General features: G+C 39.9%; 1 protein-coding gene across 1 annotated transcript in view; it reads right to left on the minus strand.

Annotated features, from left to right (window-relative positions):
* The window catches only part of LOC141950362 (vasoactive intestinal polypeptide receptor 1-like), a 38,854-nt gene extending 17,150 nt beyond the window's left edge, over nt 1–21,704 (minus strand). The window contains exons 1-2 of the mRNA XM_074885518.1: nt 21,648–21,704; nt 3,542–3,641 (exon numbers count right to left, since the gene is read on the minus strand). Of these exons, the coding sequence (XP_074741619.1) occupies nt 3,542–3,641; nt 21,648–21,704 (157 nt within the window). The remainder of the gene's footprint in view (nt 1–3,541; nt 3,642–21,647) is intronic.
* Between the last annotated feature and the right edge of the window lie 1,945 nt (nt 21,705–23,649).

The following is a 23,649-nucleotide window of genomic DNA, read 5'->3' on the forward strand; positions in this document are numbered from 1 at the left end:
TCTGTGGCTTTCCCACTAATTCACATGCAAGAAGACCCACAATAGGACATGCAGATCTGAAAGTGAAGAGTTGTATTATTTCCCTCTTCTCCTTGAATAAATCACGGCTCAACATATGCACTCGGGATTCCAGCTGGACCTTCCCCTACCTTATTTCATGAGAGAATGTACCTGAAACTCAAGGAGATGTAATCTGAAAGTCTTTCTATTGTAAAAAAAAAAAAAAAGTCACCAAAATCAAAATAGTGAATAACTATTAACACTTGAGTTTTCTCATTACTAGTTTCAGAGTCTAACTGAAAAATATCAGACTTAAGAAATCAGCCTTAGTCTTTTGATTCCATGTTTAAAGTTTACCAATATGGAAATAAGGGCTGAAGTTCTGGTCTTAGACAAACAATGGAATTTTTACAATGGACTTCAATAGAGATTAGATTCATCCCAAACTAAAGAACATCTCCCAGCACCTTGTAAAATAATCATCATCAGGAGTAGGTCTGACTGGTTGGCATTCACGAGGTTCCCTAAACCAGAGATTGCTAGCTGATGACATGTGGCATGCTACTAGATGTGAGCCCAATAAAAATGGTTTTCAGAAGTTATATTTAATTGCATCTTTGTCATGGATGCATCACAGTGAGACTCAGGCTGTGGTCATGCAGCATCTGTTGGGAAGTAGGTGTGGGTGCACGACAGAAAAATTATCAGCATGTAAAGGTGCCTGAACCAATAAAAAAACCACCATGCTATAACCGAAACAAATCTCTAGGTAGTCATAAGATGGATATGAAACAGTGCATGAGTTTCATTTGGGGAGTGGTATTTTCTTTCACTGATTCTTTTCTGTTTTCTCTGTGACTGATGACAAGGCAAATCTAAAACTGTCAAGAGCTGAAATGTGGAAGCAATACTACTTGCCTGTAGCTGAGCAAAGTTAGTCTCTGGCTTCTGAAATGACAGTCCTGAGAATGTCCCACAGCATTATCCTCACATCACCCTTGGAAGGATGAAATTCCTGATAGCCCCAATTTGCCAGATGGGAAAATAGAAGTCCTGATTCACTATCTCCAATTTTAATTGTCTAAAATATGTTAGCTATTCTTAGCTATGTTCCTAATAGCTAAGAGACAGGGACTTCCAGCCCATGATTCATCCCATATATTGGTGGCTCCTTTCTGAGGACAGGGTGAATCACTCGCTGCAAATACCTAGGTCTCTCTGATGATTATAGCATAAACTAGGATGCTAATTCTCAAATTAATAAAGTCAAGTAATATGAGTCCCACTTAGACATGCAGTGGCCCACACACTTAGACTTAGGGACTTAAATGGTCCCTCTCTGTTAGAGGGACTATAATACCTTTGAGGAGCTGGGTCTAAAAATCTATCATATTTGGTAATGTGGCTTTAAAAACAAGAATCAGTTGACCTTATCTAGGAGTGGAACCTGTATGTTTTAAGTCTTAGATCTGACTTCATTTCCAGTCATTTCTACAATTTATATCAAAGAAACCGCTGAATGTAGAGGCAGAAAGCATTTTACACACCAAGGTTTTTGAGAGACTGGTGATTGTTCAAGTCACCTGAGACTCCATAAAGACAACTGCAGTAGGAATCGTATCAATTAATGTTGACTTCATAGATGTTAAAGTCTTTTTCAGTAACTTAGGGCTCTTTTTTTTTTTTTTAGAAAATGGAGAAAAATAAACATTTTTAGAGCTTGATTCAATCGACCTATTTTACACATCTACGTCAAGATGAGAGGAATTACATCCTGGACTCTATTGATGACACTCATTAGACGCTGTTCTGTAAAAGAACAATGTGGAACTACTTTAGATTAGAAAGTCTGTAACATAGACTAGTTCCAGCACAGATTCTCTGTGACTACTGAGAAGTAACTCTGTACAAATTGTGATCCTTCAGTTTGTCTCATTCAGTTCCTGAAAACTGAAATGCAAGCTAGCGACTTTTACCAATCTTAGTCTAGATAAAATATTGGGGATTAATTGTTTTTCAGGATCTAAAGTTTCATTTTAAAATATATTGAGAACAGATTTTTATTGAAGTCTTTCCATGTCCAGAGAATAAAAGATAGAAAGGAGAGCTTTGAGAAGATAAGAGTTGACAAGGTTGAAGATTTTTATATAGTTTAACAGTACTTTAAGGGATTTTAAATTTTTTTAGTAGCCTTTGCTACAAGGAGGATTCCAAAATCATGTAATTATTTTTCTGGCAAAGAGAAAAATACTTGGAATGTATTTTATTATCAAAAATGCCTGATTTTTGCCAGAACATTTTTGGGTGTGTTACTGGGTGTTCCAAGTGAAAAATGTGTCCAGAAGGTATTCTGGACTTGATTAAAGGTGGAGGGAAATACCACTAAAATAGAGTAGGCAAGTACAAGAAGAATATCAGATGTTAGAGTGATTGGAAAGGCTGCAGAAAAATAAATAAGAAGATAAAGGAAATATCCTGGGGATTAGTCTCTAAATTTCGATAGGCTGCTAAAGGCAAACTTCCATGTAGTTGCAATACTTCTATTCATACCAAGTACATGAGGCATCTTTGTCTCATAACTCCTCTGTAGAAAGTGAACATCTGATAATTCATGTAACTGAAAAAAATCTCACTGAGGTGGATTCATACTTTTCTAAGCAAAGCTGGCCAGAAAAAATATAACTGAACTTCTGAAAGAGTTTTAACATTTTGAAATTTCACTTTGAATCTATTCAAAACATGTGTCCACAATGCCAAAACCTCAGTAAAGAGAACCCTCTACACAGTATTTTAAAAATATTTTACAGGGTCTCTGAAACATTCATTTTAATTTTCAAAATTTATATTTGAGCATGTAATAGATTTCAAAACATCACCACAATAAATCTTTTCAAACAAACAAAGAAACAAAGAACCTCCAAAAATGTAGAAATAAAATATTTTGAAGAAGTGGGGATTTTTTTCTTTTTTTTTTTCTTTGCAAAGAACATTTTCACCAGATTGGAATGATTCTCAACACAATATAATTTCAGCATGCTTTTCAGTGTCTTCTGTGGAAGCTTCTTTGCAGTTTTTGATATAAGAAGACATCAAATTCTTTAGGAATCTAAGACGTTCTAAGTAGGGTTTTCCTGACCTAACTAAGCATCTAAACTTGTCATGGTCTCAACTAATCATCTTACTTTCATTCTGTAGTTAGTAAAGAGAAATACTACTCCAGAGAATGATTCATCTCATTCTCAAGCAAGCATCTAAACCAGAGGCAATAAAACATGTTCTAGGGACACCCACCTTCCTCCAGTTACTTTAAGGGAATCTGAGAAGACAAGTCCTGATTTAGATGTTGAGCTTTTAAAGATGTCTAAAATGAGATGAGGTAAAGCCCCATCCTATAGAAGCAACACTTCAAACTGTTAAGAAATCACATAAAATAGGAATCAAATCTTGACTCAGGAGAACAAATGGTATCTTGACATTGTGTCCCTGAGATGATATACAAGGGATATTCTTATAAAAGCTTGACAATCATCAAGACCATTACCTTTAAGATCGGGTGAAACAGAGTCATTCTTTTCTAAGCAGAGAGCCTCCTCTTTGAGCACCTGATGGAATATCTTGCATTCTGGATGGATTCCCACAACCTTGGTGAGAGAAAGAGAAAACAAACCAAGAAGTTCTGTGATTATCAAAATGAGAAGAGCCAAGTTTCTTTCCAGTTTGTATCTAGTGGCTGATACTTTGAAGTCTAAGAATGTGAAAATTCCAGCTGAAGATTTTTCTGCAAATAGGGCATGTTAACAGCAGAAGGTGGCTGGAATCTCAAACATTTATCAATTTGTATGTGTTGCATTTAAGGTAATTGATTAATTTGGTAAGAGATGAATCCCCTTGTATTCTAGCCCATCCTCAGAGATTAGAGGGGCTAGGGGCAGCTGGATTTATCTCTTAATAGGTATGCCAATTAGGGCCGTAACTATAGGTCTGACCTGGATGCACGAACAGCCTGTATGCTGTAGGTCTAGTTGCATTCAAAAGAAGCAGTCAGGTTCAAGAATAGTACAGTTTGTTTTTATGCAACATCTACAGATTCTTAAGTTTGCCTGCAATAAATGCACAAACTGCAGGTTGGCTATATAGCATTACATACAAAAGGAAAAAATGATTGCAAGCACACACACTTTCCAGGTAATCACTCGGCATGATTAATCTTACCAAAAGGCGTCCCTTCTGGGGAGGGGTGAGGAGCAGAAACCCGTCGATTTGTTCCTCTGATTTGGTGTCGGATTATCGTCCCTCTGAGTTAGACACAAACTCAGGGTAGTATTTATCTTAGTATGTATGTGTGAGTGGGTGGGACTGTAGTCAAGACCTTATCTTTTGAGTAACAACAGAGTACATTCCTTTTTGTGAGGGGTACAGCTGGTTTTTGTGGGAAAAAGAGGGAGGGTGAGAAACAAGGCCTGCTGGCTACTGCAAAAATCCTTGAGGTAAGCGAAAGAATGGGACCACGCAGCCTACATCTCGCTTCGCATTCCTCCTTGGCACCATGACAAACACAAATCACTGGACCTCCACCCCGTCCTGTACTTGCTGTGGGCACCCTGTGTCAAGGAAACGTGTGTTTTACAGTTTTCTCACTGTTTTGCTTTTCTCACGCTTCCAACACTTAACAATATGCATCTGGATATGCATACTTGTATGCATTCTTCAGCATATCGTAATAGTCAAGCTCATGTAACGCCTCTTTTCCAGTCTAGGCATTTATACCACCTCTCCTTTACACTTCTGTTTTTTACAAAACTTAAATGAATTTCAGTCTTTCGACCTCCATCTCTTTGTCAACTGGCCAAAATTGGATGAATACATCAGCTATGGGAATTTTCATACTGAGTCCCTATTGGCAAACTATTCCTATTTTAATTCTTGAGACCTCCCAAGAATCAAGTTTTCTTTATTGGAAGAGTTAGCCCTAAGTGTGACAATAAAGTCTTAATTACTCTTCAGAAGGGTGTGCCCACTCTGCTTTGATGTTGATACTAATAGAATGATCTCCTGGTCTTCTTTGAAACCTTGAGATTATAGTGCCATACAAATCATTCTACTGAGATAGCATAACGTAAGATCTTTCCTTCTGAATGCAGTGGACATAATTATAAAAACAGAAGCATTAAATAGGAGCAGAAGTTTTATGTCCATTGGAACTTAAGTAAGAAAAACTGAAGTCCAAGAGTTTAGAGAAAATAGAAAAATAGTAGTCTTGGCTATAATGATTAAAAAATTTTATTAACATATTCTCTGAGGATGCTACATACTCCTTAGACAGAGGCACTGTTTCCATTTTACCAGATGAAGAAATGAGAACAAATTAATGACTTGTTTAGGGAGCTTAAAAATTATATTTACCTCAAAGATTAAGTTGCCTACATTTAAACAGCTAAAAAAGATTTCTAGACATCAGTTGTTGAATAGGAGCTAGATTAATATTCTTATGTACAGATAATTACTGTCATTTCTGTGCTGTCATGTATTTAGCTTGGCCTCCATCTCCCACTCCAGAAAGTTTCATGTCCCCTGTAGTTTTGCACCGTACCTGTTGTGATTGTGTTCTTAATACCCTAGAACAACCCAAAATGATTGCCTCTGGAAAGGCAATTAAAATCTGAGAAAGAATCTACAAGGTCAGTGTCTATGTGTGATCTTGTTATCTGATATTCTTTTGCAGCCTATGGAAATTTAAAGGATGTCTCACTCACCCAGGAATGTTTAGAGCCATCTGGGATGCTATAGAGTATCTGAGCCCTCTTGTGTATATTCTGCATTAATTTTGTCAGCCCAACGTAGAAGTCTCAAATGCATTATTTCATGTCTCGAATATTTCTACACACCCATGTTTAGGTAACTGAATTAAACACAGAGTCAATAGAGCCAATAGAGTCAACAGAGTCTAGAAAGCAACTGAATTGTATTTGAACAACTGAATATTGCACCAAAGCCTTTTTTGGTATATTGGGATCTTCAAGACATAGGGCGTCTTACATGAAATAGAGCAGAGGGTTTGCTTCTTTGCAAGCGATGCTATTCAAAACAAAGCCAGGGGCTCAGGGGGTGGTGATTTTAATTGAAATGATGGATTGAAGGCTTTCTGAGACATTTCTGAGAAAGACTGTAGGCCATTCTAAACCTCTAATGACTTTGAAAACACAGTACGGATGAAAACATCACTGCTATATTGTTTTTTCAGTCTCAGAAAGTTGATTTATCGGTCTTCAGAATGTTTCAGTGAGTAGTGCAACCAGGACTTCTTTTAGCCCCCACAGAAACTTTATTGGAAGTCATGTAGACTATTACATCTCAGCAATAATATCGGCCTAGGGGAAAAAATAGAACACAACTTTATCTTTAAAAACCTTTAAAAATTCTGCTTACAATTGGGTTTTAAAGTATCATATACAGACTACTTTTAATTACGAGGCCCTAGAGATGGTTCATACATCCTAATATTAGAAGAGAAAGAGGATTAAGGACACAGAAAAGAAAATTAAGACAGGTTTTTTTTAATGCATTATATTCCTCCAGTGGATAATTCGAAATACATTTTATAAATCAGCATGTATGACTCTTAAAATAGTACTTCTTGCTGTTCAACTATAGTAATACAATTGTGAAATTAAATTTTGAGGTATTAATAGGATCTCTGCTCATCGCTTTATATTTTAACATACATTTCACTTTGCATTCAGCCTACATAACAAACGAATTATTTAAGTAGTGGTAACAAAATGATTGCTACAAAATCTCTCACTATTTCAGTTTATAAAGATGGACAGGAAAGAAATAATTTCTCTACTTTCTGAAATTTCTGGACTTTGTTACTGCTGAGAAACTTTGTATTTGGCATATTCTTAGACTTGATGTTTATAAGCCATGACAATTTGACATGAGGCTATACAACTTACCATCTATTCTGAGTCCTCTGGTAAAAGGCTTGAATGCAATGGCCAGTTATAAACCAAAATGAAATCAAAACTATGAAAGGAGATTTGAAATGCCTTTCGGAAACAAGCACTTGGTAGAGATGGATTAACTTAACTCTCACCCCATGCCAGAAGTCCAGGGAATGGTAGAAACAGACATATAAATAGTTATGAAAAGTTTCAGAGGAAGGGTTCTCTTTCTCCAAAAGTCAACTTAAGCAACACATGTAGCTGATGCAGATGGAACATAAATGAGAACATAAAAGCAGCTGAGCTCTCCCAAATGTTACATCAGACATTGAATACGTGTGCCAGACTGCCTGCTGCTCAAAGTAGGCTGCATCTCTTTTTTTTTTCTCTCCTTTGGTAAATCTACACCTACTGAACCAGACCCTCAGTCATCATAATTCAGCAGAGTTGTACTGAAATCTGTGGAGTGCTATTCATTTACAGCGGCTGGGGAAGTCCATACCCTACCCGTAGGGAAGTTGTACTGCATTGGTTTTACACATGACAGAGGAACTGATATAACAGATCAGATCCCTGGTCCATGTAGTCCAGACTCTTGCCTCTGAAAGCAGTGATGAATCACTAGTAAACAAGATTTTATGATTTATTCTAGAAATCCTGACCAACTGTTGGTGATACCAATGGTGAGACTGTAGTCCATCCCACTACCACTGATAGATAAACAATTAATTATGCTCACATTTTTTTTGCTTCTGAGCTACTGGATTTGGAGTGGGGTGGCTATAGCCACCAGAGCGTAGAGTTTTTGTTATAGGCCAGTGCATTGGTTAAATATTACTGACACATCAGTGTTTCAAAATCAGCATCAAGTGCAATTGCAGATCATCCCATAAGCAAAAATGAGGCTGGTGTTGTTAACTTACAATCATGTAGCCTTACTGGAAGTAATCCCACTGTTACAAAAAAGAAGGAAAAAATGACACATATACAAGAAACTAAGAACAGTGATGATGCTTCAATTTATTGGTTTTCCTCAGGCTTTAAGAAAACAAAAAACATTAAACCATTTTACAGTTAAAGAAGAGCCTTCTGGGCAGAACATTACTTGTTGGCTATGGCTTACTTATTTTTTGTTATTAATCTCACAATGCCTTGAGAGAAAAGTGCATGTTGTTGCTCTAATCTCCTATGATGGTTAGGTGATGGGGCTTTCTAGAAAACAAGGGCTCTGCATTTGTTGTAGGGACGTAGTATTGCAATTTGGGAGGCATCTGCTGTAACAACTGAGCTCTTGTAGGAAAAGAGTAACTCCTGTTCACCTTATAAAAGGATAATCTAGGAACTAAAACAAAGCAGAGATTTCTGCCACAGTAATAACTATAAGAGTCTGATTTAAGATGCTACTTCTTGGATCAACATTTCCTAATAGCTAGGCAGTAACCTGGCATGAACCTTACTGAAAATCACAGTGGGGTGCCTTCATCCCAAGGCTTATGGGGAAAACATAGAGGTTTCATGCAGTGTTGTAAACAGCCCTCAAGGAACAAAATTTTGTATTACTGAGCATCATAACACAAAGAAGATCTTTTTGCTGGCTTGAACATTAGTGACCAGCCAAAATTCACAGGGACATCTTAACTCTAAGTCCTAACCACTGAAACAATCTTGCCTGGAAGAAAGCAATCACCTTTTGAACGTTGAAAAGTCACCTATGACAGGCATGGGCATGCTAAAAACATGAGACAGTTTAGAGAGACAGATTTGGGGCTTGTTCTTACTTTTAGACTTCCTTTTCTTTAACATATGTAAGGTTATTACGTTGAAACCTTAAGTGTTATACTCACTGATAGTAAGTATAACATTGTTTTGTATTTCTTGTGTTACATGATAGTTTATTTATTTGCCCAAATCTAAACAGAAAAATCAAGATAATGGCATTTTGGTCTTTGATTTGCTCATGTTGGACAACATCAGACTTAACAAGTACTGGGAAGAGTTTTTCTAGAAACATCCTCATGCCATACTTAGTGCAACTTAGTTAAAAGTAATCTTTTCTGAGAGCCCATCTGAAGATGGTGCCCCTAGGCTGTCATGGTGGTAGAAAAACTGTAATTTAGATGTCACATAAAAGACAGATCTTCACTCATTAAGAAGTCCATTAGCACATTTGGGGAAAAGTAGGGACATTTTGTATGCTCTCTGAAAACAAGGGAGGTGCTTCAAAGCTGGGCACCTAGTATATTAGTCACTTTTGAAAAAGCAATTCAATGGGATCAAAGAGACAGAAGTAAATTGGTAACACTCATTTTTTAAAAAAATTAATCAAAAATTGAAGAAGTGGCTGAAATCATTGGCAAGATGGGAAGGTTTTGAGAACTTGAAGGGTCTTTCCAGTGATCTGGTTTAGTTTCCAATGACATGTAATCCTAAAACCTCACTAATAGGTTTTGTGTCAAGTGCATAAATCATGTACTAAGAATATTCATCACTGTTCTTTTTGTCTCTGTCTCTACAGCTTGCATTCAGTCTCAGATCTCATCTCAGATCTGCTCTGAAATCATCTCTGTACTCCCTGTTCTCCCCGTCTGTGCTTCCACTGTTCAGATTTTCTGATATGACTCTGATGCCTGAACATTTTTGCTTACCCTTATACAAAACCAGTTGTCTGCCACTCACATCACAGACTGACTCCCATCTTGGAGGATTAAAACTCACCTAGTATTTCAGAATACAGAAAGTCACAGCAAAGACATTCAAAAATCCTGCATTCCCTACCCATTTTTAACTATGGAATGAAGTGTTCAGTCAGTCCTGAAAGTTGGCCAGTGACACCAAAGACACAGTCCAGAAAATTCAGATATGCTCTGAAACACATAACTTTTTTTCAACTGAAATTTTGATGATCAGGAAAGACTTACAGGATGGAAGGGGGCTCATGACAAACGTTGAACAGAGGTCAAACAACTGAAGAAGACAAAGAAATCCTCGTCCTTTTTCATAAGCTTCTCAGACTGTTGAATATACATCATCAAAATCTTCCATAAGGCCTGTGTCCTTCCATCTGCTTAACTCCCTTCTCAAAAAACAAAGTACTAATTAGAAAACTTTGAGACTGGGAAGTGCAGGTCACCAAGACCAGGGCCAATTTTCATGTGTGCTTTGAAAGGAGCTGGAACCAACCTTGAGCTCCATAAGCTCTTGTCCATTTCAGTACGACTACATTCACATTCGCCACAGTAAGGATCTTCCTATCTACTATGCCCTATAAGTTATTCTGGGATATTTATAATGTAATATAAGTAGTACTATGTTCTATATATGTAGTATTATGATCTGTCAGAAAATTACAAGAAACAATAAAAAATAACCATGGATTTCTTATGCAGCAAAAAATTCCACTGCTCAAATGCTCTTGTAAAAATAGATAAGCATCCCATTTGTTTCTACCATATCCAAGCCATGTTTACCACTCTTGCTTTTGACTGACTGTAAAGCATGAGGTCACCACAGCAGTGACATGACTCCAGTCACCAGCAATGTATTTAGTTGTTACAGAAAGTCCTGCCCTCAACTTGCGAGCTCTGACACAGTCTTGATCCCAGAAGCTTTCAACCCCTAAGGTAAAGACCTATTTCCAATCTTTCTCTTCAGACAGCTGAAGAGATTATGTCAGGAGTCTTTTTGGCTGAAAATGACTACCTAGAGGACATTTTCAGTGTTTGTTTTCTCTTTCTAACTCAATTACCTATGGAACAAGAGAAGCTGAGACACTGATTGCCTTACAGTCATTTAGAGGAATATCTTTTCAAGATTGTTTTTAAGACATTGGAGTAATGCTTGAATGCTCCTCTGCGTATTTGATTGTATTTATCTGACTGTATTTAACTGCATAGTCTCATACAGAACAGTATTTGCTATACATACATATCCATATATATAACTATATTCACTCACAGACATTCAGTATGTGACAACACAGCCATACTAATTTATTTTGTTTATAAACCCTATGTAATTAGTATTATTTTGAGAAAAATGAAAATGAATCTATTAGCTTTATGTTAAATTTGGTAGAGCATTTAATTATCACTAACACTTAAAAAATTACAGAACACTAATAACTGAGGATCTTCATTTTCTGCTATTGCAAGTACTCCTCCAAATTAAAGAGACATTTCTTCCCTTCTGCATGTGCAACATGTTTGCCTAAAGGTGGGGTTCATGTCACCTAATCCCAAAGAACTGAAACCTAGATGTCAAAGTCCATCAGCAAGTTCACTCAACCGAAGCCATATCTTCCTGGAGTATTTCCACCTCCTCCCAGTAGTATTGAAGGAGGCTAAATGAGTAGCTTTAGACTAGTTTTTGATAGATAATTTAGATTATTAATCTAATTCCTCATCAAACCTCCCTTAATGATCAATGAAGGCAGACAAGCAGTTCCAGGGAAGACTTCCTCTTACCTCTCTCAGACACCCATTTGAGGACAGAGCAACTCACTGTATAGAAGCCTGTGTCCCTTCACCAACTCCCTCCAGGCTAACAAAATGCCTGAACAGATTGATTCTTCCACATCTCCAGTTCCCTATAGAGGTGAATTTAAGGTCTGCAGGGACCAGATCCCTAGAAGAAGCACATATGTCCCTCCAACACAAAGTAGCCAGCAGTAGCTATATCAGAAATTTAGGCACCCAGTTCTGTTTTATTGGGAGCTCTGCATATTGCCATGGATTTGTATCCATATGCCTATTACTACAAGAAATGCTTTGCTAAAGCAAATGTAGAGCTCAACAATAACTCATCTATGTTTCCATTCTCACCTCCGTTCATCAGATCAGACTGAAGCCCTTCCCCAGAAATGTGAAAAGCTGTAACATCTTTGAAGAAGAAAGCAGTTTAACTCAGCAGGAAGGACAGTGAATGCAGTCTTTTCTGTTTCCTGAGACTCTGAACTCTTTAAGACAGGAAAAGTAATGTTTATGCATTTCAGCACCCACTGATCTTTGTTCCTCATCACTTACAAGCAAATGGTAATTTTTAATGTCAAGGACTCTATTCTGCAAGGCACAAGGTATATCCTGCAACATACAGCTCCCTGTGGAGCTGATAGAGGTGAAAGTATTCAGTTTCACAGAGGAAGCTTTCAGGATTACTCTTCTGGTTTATTTCATATCTGAATAGTGAATTATTTGCAGAATCCACACTAGAATTATTTCTCTGCTCAGACACGATCCTTTGAAATATGAAAGGACTGTTTACTCAATACACCCTATGGGTCTCTGGCCTTCCCGAACTTAGGGTGCAAAGTTTCCCACAAGACCTAGTTTGAGACATGAAATCTACTGATATTTAGAGCACTGACTCTTACCAGACATGTAGTTGGAGTTCATTTATGAATAATAGTTTGAGGCCAAAAACTATGTAGAGCATGCAGTTTGTAGAATTTCTTTTATTATGGGCACAGTCTGCTGCAATATGCTAAAACATTAAAATAATGTGTAGCAGCCCACAGATGGGCATGATACATCACTTCAGGTTAGCTCCACTCTGCTGACAGCTGCAAGAGTAAGTTTTGCCTCTATTATGTGTAAAAAGGCTAGTCCAGATGCCAAAGTCTCTCTGCCTGTAGCAGTGTAACACTTTAGGCTGACTAGTTTTCCCTGAAAGAAGGGTATTACAAATGGTAATAACTATACATGACGAGGTTTATGTAGCAAGGACCTATATCCTATCACTTGTACATAAAGCTGTGTAAATACAGGGGAAAGAGCGAGTTCCAGAGGATGTGAGGTGCAGGTGTGAAAATTTACATCCCCTCTTCCACCTTTTAAAATGGAAAGATCAAGACCAGTCTATAACCATCTAGGCCCTCACTATTATTAGTGCAAGAAAACAAGCCCTAGAGGAACATTCACCCATCTGTCTTTCTCAAGACAAGATGAAATGCCTCCCAGAAAAGTGATTGTCTCCCCCTTGACTACAGAGGAAGTCTGAATTCCAGCCTACACCAACATTTAACTGTTAAATGACAGAAGTTAGAATTAATGAGTCCCTGGGAATCACACCCATAGGAAGGTTTCCAAACACTTTTCTGAGGCTGGAGATTGAGGGGAAAGAGGATGTGTGACTGTACTTCTACTTGCACTAGCTTTTGCTAACCAGCCCGGGCAATGTAAGCATGGGACGTAGTGAGGGATATATGTGCTTGAATTGTGTCTCTCTGCTCTCACATCTTCCCTGATGTTTAATGTTACAGTCTCACCTGCTGCCTCCAGTGCATAGCAGACAAGACAGTTCACGCTCCTGCTTGGTGATATTATAAGCAGATGCCTTCAGCAGCAAAAATATCAGTGCGCTCTCAAAGAGGTAAATGTCCCACATCCATCAGGAGGAACTATTCCTTTTTAGCTATCCTCCTTCATCAAAGTTGCTTTTCTCAGGACAACTGGGACAACAAGCTGTCCTTTTCTGTCCCTCTAAATCCATGCTACAGCTATTCTGATTTAGGGGTGCTTTTCTGTTCTTTGGAAACTGTCATTCTAATGAATGGATATGAAAAGTCTTTTATTAATGGAATCTTAGTGCTGGAAAATGTTAAAGGAAAGAGCTGGGTCAAACCTTTAACTGAGGAGTGTTTTTTCTTTCCTCCCCTCCTGCATCCCTGTCCCCTTTTTTTTTAATCTTTTCCTTGTTTTTCTTTCTTTCTACCTGCTCCCTGTTATTAGAAAAGTTACCCTGCCTCTGCGAACATCCCCCTCCCCGGATCCTGCGGGGCAGCTGCAGAGCCATCCAGCTGCGCTCAACAGTGTCAGGAGCCAGATGTGCTGTGCCCCACCTCCTTCATCCCTCCACCCCCCGAACCAAGAGGACCCACGCCCGGGCACTCACCAGGGGGAGCAGCAGCCAGCACAAACTTAGCATCCTCGGCAGCAGCCGCCGGGTCCTCCCCGCTCCCTCTGCTTGTGGTGAAGCTGCCAAAAGCCAAGGCTCAGCCCGCCCCCACCTGCCCAAGACCCGCCCCGGAGAGCCTTGCACCTCCCTTCCCGGCCACTCGGCTCCCTCCTGGGGGAACCCCCGGTACCTCCGAGCCCCGAAGGATGAGGCTTGAAGCTGAGGGAAGGACATCCGCCAGCATCCTCCGGGGATTTTGGACCCACCTCTATTAATCTGTCCTCTGGTCGCCCACCTGCAAAAGTGTGGGGAGCTGAAGCACCAACTGGTCTTTTAGGGTGTATTTGCAAGCAGATGTTCTCTGTGCAAGAAGAGATGCTGGATTCACCCCCTCCTTCTGCTAATGGGACCGCGCTTGTGGCCGGTGGCAGTAGGTTTTAACAGGATACGGGTTTTCAGTGGCTCTGACAGCGTGGTATTCCCTAGGGACTCTCAGGGATGGAGTTTCTGGGTTTTGGCGTCCCCCACCTCTCGAATGGAAAATTTTGAGCTGTGACAGAGGATTTCCCCTACAAGCTGCACAAGGTCTTTCTGGCCCTTGTGCTACAAAGATGCCTTGAACGTAGCTTTATTTCTTGGTGCAATAAGTAAAAGTGAAAGCCCTTGTTGCTTGTGGCTTGGATTGTGTGGGTAAAAAAAAGGCAAAAATATTTATTTTTTTATTAATATCAGGGTTCATAGGACCTAGGCACCAGATCTGCGTTTTGCCACAGTAAATATTTCACCAAGCTATTTTCAGGGCCTGCGAGAGCAGGAATTCTGGACATGGGAAAAGCAGTTTTCTTGATAAGATTTAAGTGTTAGTTCATATCCTGTTTATCATTCATTATTTCCCAATGGTGTTATATACAAAAGTTCTGTATAGTCAGAGGAGAATCAGGACTCGCCTAAGTCACCTCAAAGCAGGCATCTAATACTGTTAGAGGGAATAAGTATTTGTGCAGTTTTCTTTGTAAGTGTATAGCTCTTCTATAAGTCTTATATCATTTAAGATATACAAGAGCACCCTGAGTGGCGTTCCTTGCCTTTAAGAAACTGAGTCATGTCAGTGGTATCTATTAATTTATTTCTTTGCACCCTGATAGTCCTGACCAAATTACTCTATTGTAATGGGAATCTGGACAATTTGCAGATATGTAGACAGCTGTATTAAAATACTGAAATGTGGGTGGTTTGTATCAGGGTATATCCCACTTTAGCCTCTTAAATCAAACAAATTTGTGTCTAAAATCAAATATTATTCCAGGCTCATGCTAGAGAGACAGTTCTACAACCTGGGCAAAATAAAGAGGAGGACAAAGGCATAGATTTGTGAGATAACATTTGTAACCTAATTCTCATTTACTTCCTCTTTACTATATGTTTGTCTTTCATTAGTGCATAATGGTAACTGACGACTTACCTGCACAGAGAAGCCTCAAATGCTACTCCAAAAATCGAGTTTGTTATAAAATAGAGATTAAAACCTAAAAGCCTGGTTGTGACTGGTTTTCCTTTTTTGTAATGGATGAGCTAAAGCTGTGACCAACTCTTACTAGTCAATAATGGTGGCTCTCATCACACTGGAATGATTTTTAGGAACTTGAGTACACAAGATAGTGGTTACCTTAATCTGACTCCTAACCCTAATCCTAAAGCCCTAAACCTAAATCAGCATCCCTAACCCTAACAATCCTAACCATAAGGCCACAACCCTAACTCTAAGCCTAAGGGCCTAACCCTAAACCTAACCCTAAGGGCCTAACGCTAACACTAACCCTAAGGTCCTAACCATAACCCTTACTGTAAGGCCTCAAACCTAACCCTAACCCTTTTCCTAACCCTAACCTTCACATTAACTGCTAACCCTAACACTAACCAATGGCCCTAATCCTAACTCAAAACCCAACTCTAACCCTAATAATAACCCTAACTCTAACCCTACCTCCTAACCCTAAAACTAACCAATGGCCATAACCCTAACCCTAAACCTAACCCCTAACCCTAAGCCTAACCCTCACCAACCCTAAGACTTGTAGGAGTCTGGGCCGTGCTGGGAGAAAGTTAGTGCAGACAGAAGAATACAAGGACGAAGACAAGGCCAGCAAAATAAGGCTGGCAAAAACACACAAGATAGCAGATAAGTGAGAAACACTTGTGGTCAGCAAAAGCACACAAGTCTGAGCAAAACAGGGTATGAGATAAGGGAGTTTTGGCAAGTTTTGGGCTTTACGTGCTAATTGCAATTAACCAATGCAAATGCTTGTAGAGGTGCGTGAACAGTGTGTGTAGATGACCTGTAGCCTATTAGAAGATAGATGAGTGCGTGTACGGAACTTAGTAGAGTATAAATGTAACCAGAAAAGAAATAGAAGATATAACAATAACTATAATAAAAAAGATGGACGACCTGATCATCACATTGGTGTTGCGTTGTTTCTGTTCCCGCACGGAGAAATAAGGACCCCAGATAATGGTGACCCCGACAAAAACTAACCCTAAACTAACACTAACTCTGACCTATAACCCAAAACATAACCTTAAGCCCAAACTTAACCGTAACACTCACCCCTGAACCTAACCCTAACCCTAAACCTAAACCTAACCCTAACCAACCCTAACTCTAACCCTAACCCTTACAGTAATACAAAACTTAACACTAACCCCTAACCCTCAGCCTCAACCTAAACCCCTTACCCTAACCCTAATCCTAACCCTAACCAATGGCCTGATCCCTAATGCTAACCCCAACCCCAAAACTATCCCTAACTCTAACCCTAATGACCCTAACCTAACCTTAAACTTAACTTTAACCTAACAATAACCCTAAACCTGACATCTAAACTTAAACTTAACCCTAACCTTAATCTGAACACTTGCAATAGCAAACACTCTACCACCTAAAACTTACCCTAACCATAAATCTAACCCTAACACTAATCCTAACCCTTATCGCTAAACTTAACCCTAAACCTAACCCTAAGCCTCAACCTAACCCTATCTTTAACCCCTATCCCTAACACTAGCCCTAACCCTAAGCCAAACCCTAAACCTAACCCTAATGGCCCTAACCATAACATTAACCCTAACGGCCCTAAACCTAAGCCTACAGCTAACCCTAATGAACCTAAGCCTAACCCTTTATGCTAATGGCCCTAACACTAACACTAAACATAATCGTAAACCTAGCTCTAACCCTAATGGTCCTAACCCTAAACCTAATGCTAAACTTAACCCTAACCCTAATGGTCCTAACCCTAAACCTAACCCTAACATCCCTAATCCTAACCTTAACCCTAACATTAACCCTAAAGTCCCTAACCTTAACCCTAATGGATCTAACCATAACCCTAACCCTAAGCCTAACCTTAATGACCCTAATCCTAAACCTAACACTAACACTAATCCTAACACTAACCTAATGGCTTTAACCCTAGCCCTAATAGCCCTAACCCTAACCCTAACAAATCTAAATCTAACTCCAAACCCTAACACTAACCAACAGTAACTCTAATCATAATCAATGCTAACTCTAAGCCTTAACCCTAAACTTAACTGGTAGCCCTAAAAATAACCATTAACCCTCACCCTGACTCTAATGACTGTGAGGGGACTGCAAAGGGTTGGTGAAGGCCAGCAACAGTGCTCCATCCTGGTACCTTCTGTGTGGCCTGCACAGATATTGTGTTTCGATGGTGTGTCTGGATCTGGCACGAGCGCTTGTTTAGGGGCTAAGCAAGCGCAGAGCACCAGTTTTGTTAGACCCATGAATGGTCTACAAAGGGATGGTGAGGGCCAACAACAATATTCTGTTCTAGCACCTACTGTGGCGTTCACAGATGTGTTTAGATGTTGTTGCTGGGTCTGGCACAAGTGTGTGTTCAGGTGCTAAGCAAGCACAGAGCCCCAGTTTTGCTAGGGTTGTGAACGATCTGCAAATGGTGAAGAGCAGCAACAACATTCCATTCTAGCACCTTCTGTGAGGTGTTCCTACCCTAAACCTAATCCTAACCCTAAACCTAACCCATAACCCTACCCATTAACCTTAACCCTAATCCCTAAACCTAACCCTAACCATTACCCTAACCCTAATGGTGCTAAACCTAACAATAAGCCTAATCCTGACCCTAACTCTAACCAACCCTAAGCCTACTTGTAACCATAACACCTAACCCTAACACTAAACCTAGCCTTAACCCTAACAAACCCTACTCCTAAACCTAACACTTACCTTAACCCTAACCCTAACTCAAACCCTAACTAACTCTAATTCTAACAGTAACCCCTAAACCTAATCCTAACCCTAACAACCCTAACTCTACCATAACTCTAATCCTAATGGCCCTAAACCTAACAAGATCAGAAAGAGCATTCTGTTTCAACAGTTACTGTGTGGTGTTCCTACCCTAACCCTAACCCTAACCCTAACCCTAACCCTAACCCTAACCCTAACCCTAACCCTAACCCTAACCCCTAATCCTTTGAAGCCTGTTCAGCCTAAGAGCCAAACTGGGGCTCTGTGCTTGCTTAGCCCCTAAACAAGCACTTGCACCAGACCCAGCCACACCATGGAAACACACTATTGCACAGGTCACACAGAAGGTGCCAGGAGAGAATGCTGTCCCTGGCCTTCACCAGTCCTTTGCAGCCTGTTCACAGCCTTGGCAAAACTGGGGCTCTGTGCTTGCTCTAGCATGTAAGAGACATTCAGTTGCTGGTGTGATTTCACCAGCAGCTCTCTGAAAAACTTCTCCTCAATGGTATTCTACAAGACATAGACACGTTTCTCCTGAGGCCTTAAATTTAGGGTCTCTTTCTATTGATAAGGTAGTATTCCATTATTAAATTATAGATTCATATAAAACTTCAGTTAAGAAGTTCCATGGTTAATTACATAAATTAAATACACTGGTACAAAGAAATTTATTTAGAACACAGCCTTCAGCTTTTAACTAATAAAAATTATCTTAGAAAAAATACAATTCACAAGTTTCTATCAGAAAGCCTTCCTCACTTTTAAAACTAATATTTTACCACAACAATGTCCAAGCAGTAAAAAGAGACAGCAAATAAAAACTGACCTAACTTTGAGAGAAGGGAATCCATTCTTCCAGTGCTGCAAGACCTTGTACTGTATTTAATCTAGTTTTTACATTGAATAATTCCTCCTTTTTGCTGAATAAGTATACCTTTATAAGTAACTCTAATTCTTACACAAATCTTTAGTGGACAACCTTGTGTGGTGAACGGTTCATTTTTTTCCCAGGCTTGCATTGTAAAAAATGCAGACATTTTTTAAAATGGCAGTTTTGAAATTACCTGAAACTGGTAAGCTCATAGTTTTACTTAATGTTAGAACTGTGCTTAATTCTAAGATGAAATAGAGAGCACTACAGACATAGTTGAAGCTATGTGGTTATATCTTTCCATGCAAACACTGCCGCTCCAGACAATTTCATAAGGTGGGAGAAGAAGATCTGACTGCCTTCCCACTTTTATCCTCCCCCTGATCCTGAAACATGTAGCTAATATTTTCAAGAATTTCCAAATCATATGATGGTTCCCACATGAAAAGTATTCTGAATGAATCTGTCTTTCTGTAAGGTCTGGATACACTTTGGATAGGCCTAGAACTAAAAAAAATCTGTTATAGAGGAATATACTGGGCTTTTTGGTATACATTAGGTGAATGTGTGAGGACTCAAGCAACCAGTGTGACTACATTTTTAGAAGTGACTAATTTTTAAGAATGCTGACCAATAGACTCTTTTTACTAGTTTTTACTAGGATTCATAATACTTATAGCTGTTAACGTTAATACCAGTTTGCGGGAATAGAATATTAATTTTGAATAGCCAATGACCAGCAGATCAGATGTTGGGACAGCTTGTAGTAACCTTTGAAGCACAGGGCCAGAAAAAAAAAAAAAAAAGACTGGGGCTGGACACTCAGAATTACTTTGTGCAGAAACAACAACTTAAATTCTTGTTGTGAGAGAAAGCAGATTCTTGTCTGCATTTTTGTCATACCTGATGAGGAAATAGTGGCAGAATTCTAGTATCCACTAGCCCACCTAAGCTTTGATTCCACTTTATCTTACATTCATATTCAAACATCCTTGAGAAAGTAAGTAAGTAACAGTTATATATTAAGAAACTACATGCATCTAGATAATGTGAAGAAATGAGTACTTAGGCTTTTTTGTAAATACTAACTCCTCAGTGTTAGTATTTCCTTTCACTTTAATGGACATTTTACTTCACAATGATCTCTAAAATTAGGCCCACTTTTAATGATGACAAATATGTACAGAGCAATTGGGAGGACTACGTAACCAAATCCCTCAAAAAGGGAACTTTGCACAAGCACGGAGTATAGCATATGACAGTTCGAGGTGTTAGCAAACCATGGACAGCATAATTTGGACTAAGCACTTCTTTGGTAGCTTTATGATGGTGTGTTTCAGGTAGCCCTGTCAACACAATTTTACTATGGAGGACTGCATGGAAAACAAAACCTTGGGTAAGATGGCAAAAGTTTTACATTTAAGGGTATGCTTGTACTTAGAAACATTCCAGGCTTGATCTTAATACTTCTGGTCATGCTTTTGGGTCTCATTCACTCCATTTTGCTGAATGTAACCAGTCTGAGTTCTCCTTTTGTGATAAATCACTTCAAAATGGAGAGGGCTTGTTTACTCAAGGGTAGACTACTCAACTCTTCACAGACTTTGATGGTGGAACACAAAGCACAAAGGACTCAATTGAAATATTTTATATGAAAGTATCTACATGAGGACTTAAAAGATTAAAAGAAATTCAAGTTGTGTCCTGGTTTCAGCTGGGATACAGTTAATTTTCTTCCTAGTAGCTGATACAGTCCTGTGTTTTGGATTTAGTGTGAGAAAAATGTTGATAAGATACTGCTGTGTAGTTGCTTCTAAGTAGTCCTTATTCTAAGTTAAGGATTTTTCAGTTTCCCATGCTCTGCCATCAAGGAGGTGCAGAAGCTGGGAAGAAGCATGGCCAGGACATCCAAAGGGGTATTCCATGCCTTAGAACATCATGTTCAGTATATAAAGTGGGGAGAGTTGGCCAGAAGGGGTGGATCGCTCCTTGGGGACTGTCTGGGCATCGGTCAGCAGGTGGTGAGTAATCGCATTGTGCATCACCTGTCTTTTCTTGGGTTCTTTTTCCTTCTCTTTTTGCTATATTCATTTTCATTATTATTACTATTATTATTAATATTATTATTAATGTGTTTAGTTATTAAACTATTCTTATCTCAGCCCACGAGTTTTACTTTTTTTCAATTCTCCTCCCTGTGCCCACTTGGTGGGGGGAGGGCAGCGGAGTGAGCGAGCGGCTGTGTGGTGCTTAGTTGCCAGCTTGGGTTAAACCATGACAGTCATTTTTGATGCACAAGTGGGGCACGCAGGGTTGAAATAACAGATCTGACCAGAGAGTGTTAAAACAAAGTTGTTGTAAGCATTCATTGTATTGGTTTAATAGTCACTGGTCACAATGAGGTTTCATTTGCTCTCAAAGTTGATGTGTGTATTCTTAAAGTTGCGTTACGGAATACCTTACTTGCAGTATATGCTTCCTGTTGTGCTGTCTGTCCCCTGTGGGAACTGAGCTAGAGTTATCATGTTGTTGTTGTTGGCAATACTGGCTTATGATATGTGCTTGTCATGGAGCTAATCTTGTATTTCTGTCACGTCTGTTCTTCGGGAGCCATCTATCGGAAACTATTAATAGTTTCACTTTTTACCTTTTCGCCTCGGAGAGCCAACCTATGGAGGAGACGTGTCCGTACTTCGGGTGCCATCTTGTGGAGACTATTAAAATAATGACACTTTTTAGCTTTTCTCCTCGGGGAGCCAGCCTACGGAGGAGACATCTTCCCACATCTTTCCCTTCTCCGCCTGGCTAATTACAATAGTATTTGAGACTTCTGAAAATTATGAATATCCTTGGGATTGAAATCAGCATGGTCCTGTTGCTAGGGTTCCTGAATGTGGTTCAGGTCTTGTTTCGGGTTAAACACCTATTTAAGAATAGCACCCGAAGAACAACCCCCATGACAAGCACTGTGGCTACTCAAACCCTGGCAACAGGCACTGTGGCTACTCAGACTCCAGTGATGGGTGATGCAGCTGAACCAGAGAATCTACCAGTGTCGGTGTCAGTCACCTGTATACAGAAGAAGAAATACACAAAAGAATCTGTTTGCTTAGTAAGGGATGAAGATGAATGAGGGCCATCACAGAAAACAGGAGGAAGAAGCAGAACCAGAGATAATCACCGGTTCCCTATCCCTGAGTGAGCTGCGAGATAAGCGAAAGGATTTCAGTCATCATCCAGGCAAGCACATTATCACCTGGCTGCTCTGATGCTGGGATAATGGGGCCAGTAGCTGGGAATTAGAGGGTTGGGAAGCCAACCAGCTGGGATCCCTTTCTAGGGCGGGGGGCATTGACAAAGCAATTGGAAAAAAGACACAAGCCCTCAGCCTCTGGAGATGACACCTGTCAGGTGTGAAGGAATTGTGTCCCTTCAAAGGAAGATGTTGTATGTCATCCAGGCAAGTGGACGACCATGGAGAGAGGTATCCAGTACCTGAGGGAACTATGTATGCTGGAGGTGATTTATGATGACTTGGACAATGAGCAGTTATCCAAAAATCCAGATGAAGTCCAGTGCACACAACCCATGTGGCAGAAGTTTGTACAGAGCACACCATCATCATATGCCAAGTTGTTGGCAGGAATGACCTGGAAAGATGGAGAAGGAACAACTGTGGATGAATTAATTGGCTAACTCTGGCAATACAAAGAACATCTCTCCTCCCTATGGACCTGCATCTCAGCTGTGGAGAAACTGTCCTAGGAGGTCCAGCAATTCAAAGAGGATATGCCTTATTCCCCACCTGTATGGACCAGTACCTCAGCTATTAAAAGTAAGCGTTCCTCTGCTCAAGAGAGAGGATATACCAGGTACACACCACAAGCCACCCTATGGTTTTACATGCTTGACCATGGAGAGGACATGAGGAAGTGGAATGGAAAATATGCCTCAACTCTAGAGGCACAGGTATGTGAGTTGCAAGGAAAAACAATTACAAAAGTGGGTTCTTCCAGGAAAATTGCTGCTCCAGTTTCCAGTGGGCAATTCCTCAGACAGAGTAGAAGGGCTGATCTCACTTCCAATCTTAATAAAGGGACTTCTGATTCATATTTCCAGGAAGTGAATAACAAATACTATGACCAGGATTAGAGGGGCCCTGTGTCCAGCCAGGTGGAGGAAGGGGATAACCAGGTTTATTGGACAGTACAGATTCAAAGGCCTAGCATGTCAGACCCACAGGAGGTTAAGGCTCTGGTGGACACTGGTGCACAGCATACCCTAATGCCATCAAGCTATAAAGGGACAGAACCCATTTGTATTTCTGGAGTGACAGGGGGATCCCAACAGCTAACTGTATTGGATGCTGAAGTGAGCCTAACTGGGAATCAGTGGCAAAAGCCCCTCAGTGTGACTGGCCCAGAGTCCCCGGGCATCCTTGCAATAAACTGCCTCAGGAGAGTGTATTTCAAGGACCCAAAGGAATACCAGTGGTCCTTTGGTATAGCTGCCTTGGAGACAGAGGAAATTGAACAGCCGTCTATTTTGCCCAGCCTCTCAGAGGACCGTTCTGTTGTGGGGCTACTGACTGTTGAAGAACAACAGGTGCCGATTGCTATGACAATGGTGCATGAGCAACAATATTGCAC

The sequence above is a fragment of the Strix uralensis genome, chromosome 1 (assembly GCF_047716275.1).
Source record: "Strix uralensis isolate ZFMK-TIS-50842 chromosome 1, bStrUra1, whole genome shotgun sequence".
Classification (NCBI taxonomy): Eukaryota; Metazoa; Chordata; class Aves; order Strigiformes; family Strigidae; genus Strix; species Strix uralensis.